Genomic DNA, 6,000 nt, shown 5'->3' with positions numbered 1-6,000 from the left:
AAAGCTGAACTTGAAACGGTCAACAGAGTTGAGCTGGTGCTGTGCGGCGGATAAGTGACACTTTGTTAACATGAAACTCCTCTTTTGCAGGAAAGCAAACATTGTCTTCATCTTGAGATTAGGTTAGGTTCAGGTTGAGAATTCGCCACAAGTAGGTGGCTTTTTGGGAAACTAGGTCCTAAATTTAGTAGACGTTTACAGCAACCAAATGCAACTTCAATTTTTTGACATGTCTGATCCCTGCTGGAACTTTTGAATCATTAACAGAAGAGAACACCAGTCCAGGGCCTTGGATTAATGTTTAAACAACAACAACAACAACAAAAAAAGGCTAGAGAATTTGGGCTGATGACAAAAAGTTAGTGAAATCTGCTGAATGGAAGTGCTCCATCTTGAGGCAGGAAAATCTCAATCTAATCATCTTCTTCTTCTTCTTCTTTGTCCATCCAGATGTCAAAGTACACATAATGTGATAACAAATGTCTTTGATACTTCTTTAGTTTTTTTTTCCCTTTATCTTCTTAAACACTTACAAAATTATATGGTGGGGCGAGGGGGAAACGTCTCATCGGTCCTTTGAACATTTTCCTTTTGAACGTGTCCTCATTTGAACACTTTCTTATGAATAATGCCGTCATTAAATGCATATGCGAGGGTCACTGTCAGTGTTTTTGCACACACACAATAACAACAGCAGTAAGTGTCTTCTTCTTTCCTCGTTTGGGAGACGGGGGGGTCGTGTCAGTCAGCGCCACCTCGCCAATCAAAAGCTCAACTGAGCCTTTTCATTAAAATCTTAGACAGCAGAGGTTGACGTTAGCGGAATAGCTTACTTGTTGAGTCGTAGTGGGCGTACTTAAGGGGCATATCATCGTGAGTGTTTGCGTGCGTGTTGGCGTGTAAAAGACGGAGAACTGTTTGTACTTTCCGCCCTCACACTTTGGCTTCCAGCAGCTCCAGGAAGAGTTTGTGCATGGGCACTTTGCCGTCCTGCTTGATGCTGTAGAAGTGCTGCACGGCCTTGGTGGAGGTTTGACGGAGAAGGGGCAGGGTCATGAGGAGCTTGCCCGTCCGCCGGGGGTCCTCCTGGTGCTGGGACGCCTCGTAGTCCTGCAGGGCCTCGTGGAGCACGTCTTGGAGCTTCTGCACCGCGTCCACATCCTCGATGTGCATCGAGTCTGAGGATGACAAGGCCGTTATTATTTTGCTGTATCACCAGACATGTTTGAACTCTTTGTAAATACTGGACTCAATAAAATCTATTGCAAAGTGACACTTTCTCGTCCTTATGAATGAGAAACCATGTCCAAGATTTTGACGGGTTTTGTATATTGCACATATATTGTACTGTATGTTGATCAAGTTTCTATAATATTTGTTTTTATTAGGGTCAGGGGTGAGGTAGAGTACAGACTGGAGAACCTGAGCTGAGATTGGACTAAAGAACCACATGACTGTGACGCAAACATGCGAACAATTTGTTCACCATGCTGCCCATCATGTATACTGTATTGAATACAATTGAACATAGGAGTCACTGATGGTGTAGTGGTACACACGCCTGCCTTTGGTGCAGGCAGCGTGGGATCGATCCCCGCTCAGTGGTGGTGTCGATATCTTCCCTGAGACTGACTAGCGACCAGATCAGGGTGTAGTCTGCATTTCGCTTGAAGCTAGCTGGGATAGGCTCCAGCTTTCCTGTGATCCTTGTGAGGATAAGAGATAATGAGAGAGATAATGGATGGATGGACAATAAAATATAGAATAGCTTATCAACACTGGAATTGTGGGTGAGTTGGCCCAGCTGACTTCAGGCGAAAGGCCGACTTCACTGGACCAATCACGACGCAGCCAGAGACAATATTACTGTATGTCCGAAAATATGTACAGTATTTATATGAGCCCCTAAAAAATGAGACATTTTATAAACCCACTTAGTTCTGGGATTATAAAAAAAAACAATAAAAAACCTTCCAGGTCAATGTTTATATATATATATAAACAGCGTTGGCGCTTTAGATTCAGAGCTCGTTCTAGTCCGTGTCTTGAAAGCGTGGACCAGTAGGTGTGATGAATGAACAGACCCCCAGACCAGTGGGCGGAGTTCAAAAAGAAGGACTTGTAGGATGATGGAGAGATTCAGGAACACCTAAAGCGCACAAGTGTGTGCGCACAATCCTTCTTGTCAGTAGAGCGGAGTGTTTCAGCACGCGTGGCGGTATGCAGGCCGAGAATGCCCCTCAATAAAAATGCTCCGTATTGGCCCCTGGGGAGGCCAAGTCTTAATGTGAGCTGGCCTTTAGCTCCCAACCTCTGATCAATGACTTGATCAATGGCTGCATGCATGTTAAATAATAATCACAAGACAACTAGTGAGCCGTACACCAGTATGCACACGCTGAGACGGAACGTTGGTAGTTTAGCGCAGCTTGGAAAAATACCACAAGAGATTACCAATATATGGGATAAAAATGTTACAAAGATGCTGTCCCAGAGGAAGAATATTATTGAGGTTGTAGTGTAAAAGTGTGTTTGTCTCAGCCTTTAGTTTACAATACAGTAATGGATGGATAAAAGTAAATAGAGAAGCGGCCACGGACGTCATATATACACAAGGCTGGATCTATAGAGTCTAATGCATGTATCAGTATGCAGGTGCAGACCACTTGGGTTTTGTCCTAAAGGAGATCAATACAAAACTCAGCTTGTATCACGTCAAACTGCTTCAGTTTATAAAAGACTGGGTGGTCTAATTTATTTCCTCGATCGTTTGCGGCTTCATGAGGATGACAAGATAAGATTTACCGCACAGATTGTTGACCCTCTTCAGTTGAGGATGAAATAAAATGACAAAATCTGAATTCCTGAAATTCGGTCTAAAACACACTCAAATACAGCTAGATTAACTCGATACCGGTGTACTGTAATGACTGTTTAGTGTTTTGCCTTGTAGACATGCCGGCCGTCTATGCTGTGATGTGCCAGCGTGGATTGCTCGACAGCACGACGTCAAGTGAGCGGCAGTTGTTGAACCGCGACATGGCACGCAATGCAACACATGCACGGCACTCCCGTTTCCCAGGGCCAGTGGATGCGTCTTTACATGTGGAGCACGTTTGCTAACATTTCTTAAGGCTTGGCTGCTTTAATGCGGACGATTAGCATCCCTTGAATTAATTAGTGTCAGTGCCCTTCAAAATACTAATGCTAGCATTCTGGGGTCTTGATGTTCACTTAGAAAGATGACGCCACAGTGGAAAATTGTCGTAATTCTCGATATTTTTGGGGGGGGTTTGTTTTTAATAGTCATGGGCATCTTTACTGTAATGTACCTGAATCCAGAAAATGAAATTTAGTCAAAGTTATTTTGACAGTGCAGTCATATGTTGTGCAGTGGCGAGTATCCATCCATCCATCCATTTTCTGAGCCGCTTATCCTCACAAGGGTCGCGAGAGAGATGGAACCAAAGACAAACATTTGTTCCTTTTGTAGGACAACAGTAAATAACATTTTTAAGTGAGTTTGTATCTGGTTTTGTAACACTTATGTACTGCATACATATCCAAGGATACCTTGAGATATGTTTATTTTGGTGGCCATTTTTGTAACTTCACTCATTTTTCAAATCATTTTTTCCCATTGATATGAATGGAAATGCCATCGATCCGTGCGAGACGACAACCAAAACGTAATGTCTTTTTCATAAAGGGAAATAGCACTCTACAATATTGTACTTCATAAAAGCTAAAGTAATGATAATATTAAATAGAATATAAGGATCATATGACAGTGTTGCTTCAATTCAATGAACTTTTGGTGACTTGCCTTGGCCACCTGAGGGCAGTACAATGCATATAAAATAAATAAAGGAAGAAGGTGGTCACAATACATCAGTGTGCTTTTGCACAGTGGAAAAATAATATTTGCCTCTGAACATTTTAATAAAGTCTTTCTCGATATGCTGCCACACGGTTTGTGTTCAAATATGCGTCGCTTAAAGGGTAATAACCACCGCAAAACTGATCCTAGTTTTGCTAGTCCATCTATAATGTTTTTGCGTTTAATGTGCAGGAATGTGGTTATGTGAAATGTGTATTTCTCTTTCTTTTTATACTCACATTTCAGTTGGAAATGCCAATAAACAGCTTGGCTTGACTTCGCAGATTTATGAAAGATTTTCCAACAAACCTTTGTCACTCCCCCCCCAAAAAAAAAAATACTCGAGCGGCAGCTCTTTTGTCAAAAACTTGGAATTCGGGTCACTTTTCAAGTCAACGTATCATTAAACCTAACCATTGAGATGATTCTACACAGAACCACACATAAATGCAAGCACACACACAGCAGGCACAGCCAACACATTAATTGCCACATAAACTAACCTGGAACTAATGTCAATATTTCTGCATGAGAATATGAACTGTGAGCATTTGCAATGATTCTAGTCACAAATTTCAGTCAGATTCTCCAAGTACCGCCGTGATTAAATTGGGACGTTCAGAAGTGCGCACGTGAGTGGCGGATTTGGGGTGTCAGTGCATTGACGGCGTCAAGATTAGAACAAAAGGCCCCTCCCCGCCGTTCAGCGCTGCCTCCATCGCATCTCCCATTGAAACACATTGTATTGACAGCTCCTGCTTGTAATTAAAGAGTACTGAAGAGCTGGCCACCATCCAAGGCAAAGTTCAAAAGACGGGTCATGGGAGGCGAGGAGGGGGGGGGGGGGCGAGTTGCGCACGCATGCGCTCGCCCGTCAGTCAGCTGTCGATGCGGCCGGACACATCAGAGAGGGGCCTTTATCGACAGGCTTTGGACTCTAATGATTTCACCTTATTTAACAGGCATCTGAAGAGACGACTATGCTAATTGTAAAAAAAGCACGGACACTTTGTACAATGCGGGCTACAGGTCGCACAAGTGAGTGTGTACTGTAGACAGGGTGTGTGCGTGTGTGTGAAATGATTTTTACTCCGATTTTTGTGTGAAAGCATGAGTCATGTCTGTTTGGATGAAAAGTATTGAAAAGAGCTCTTTGATGACCGCGTTTAAATGAGTCCCTCGGGAATGGAGAATCCTGGGATTAACTCTTTCCTTGACTTCACAAACACACACAGCCATCAAACACGCACATCCACACAAACGCAAATGCAAGCGCAGGAGCTTTTAACCTACCTGAGTTAGCCAAAGCGATAGCCTTCAGGGTGACAAATTCCTCCTTGTCCAGCTTCATCGTTTTGTACTTCTTGACCAGCTGCAGGATGGCGTTGTTCAGGTCGAGAAGTCCTGCCAGTTTTGACTGGTCCTCGTCCATGATGTAATCCTCAGCGTATACCAGCTAGTGACACGAACACAAATCGCCACGTTGACAATAACCACACACTTTTTCCTCCATGTTTAAACAGAGCAAAAACGAATAGAACGACGCAAACCTTGTCTTCGAAGGAAAGCGAGCGGTACACAACACGCAGGATCAGGATCTCCATCCATGCGCTCTGCAGTAGACTCATCTGGTCTGCTAGAGACAGTGTGGAGAAACCTGGAAAAAAAATAGAATAACTTCAATATTGGATCATTCAAAGATCATGAGCAGAAACGTACTAACGAGTCCTCATCAGTGGGACAATATATACAATACACACATTAATTTTGTTACTAAAATGCACGCAGGAATCTTTGATGTTTTGTACCATAAATAACTACCATTTGCAGTCATCCATCCATCTATTTTCTTAGCCGCTTTATCCTCACGAGGGTCGGCATTCCCACCACTACTTGTGGTACCGCCTCTGTCACGGATCACCTGTACTTTTTAACAATGGGGTGTGTCGACTTTCAATATTCACTGTATACCTAGCCCAGATGAAAATGCCATCGTATAAAATTATTACTCGTGTGTCAGGGCTCAATGAACTTGAACTACAATATTATAGAATGTAGTTTTGTATAAAAGAAACACTTTCTGACATATGACATGCAAGTTGAAGGTAAAAAGATTTTGG

General features: G+C 42.9%; 1 protein-coding gene across 10 annotated transcripts in view; it reads right to left on the bottom strand.

The window, feature by feature from the left end:
- Positions 1 to 282: 282 nt before the first annotated feature.
- The window catches only part of esrrga (estrogen-related receptor gamma a), a 254,158-nt gene continuing 248,440 nt past the window's right edge, over positions 283 to 6,000 (bottom strand). For all 10 annotated transcript variants that reach the window (XM_061814389.1, XM_061814383.1, XM_061814385.1 and 7 more), the window contains 3 exons: positions 5,431 to 5,537; positions 5,174 to 5,336; positions 283 to 1,178 (listed from right to left, as the gene is read on the bottom strand). In XM_061814389.1, the coding sequence (XP_061670373.1) occupies positions 934 to 1,178; positions 5,174 to 5,336; positions 5,431 to 5,537 (515 nt within the window). In that variant the 3' untranslated portion in view covers positions 283 to 933. The remainder of the gene's footprint in view (positions 1,179 to 5,173; positions 5,337 to 5,430; positions 5,538 to 6,000) is intronic.

This window comes from Syngnathoides biaculeatus, chromosome 3, assembly GCF_019802595.1.
Source record: "Syngnathoides biaculeatus isolate LvHL_M chromosome 3, ASM1980259v1, whole genome shotgun sequence".
In the NCBI taxonomy this organism is placed as follows: domain Eukaryota; kingdom Metazoa; phylum Chordata; class Actinopteri; order Syngnathiformes; family Syngnathidae; genus Syngnathoides; species Syngnathoides biaculeatus.
This window is presented reverse-complemented; position numbering and strand designations above follow the sequence as displayed.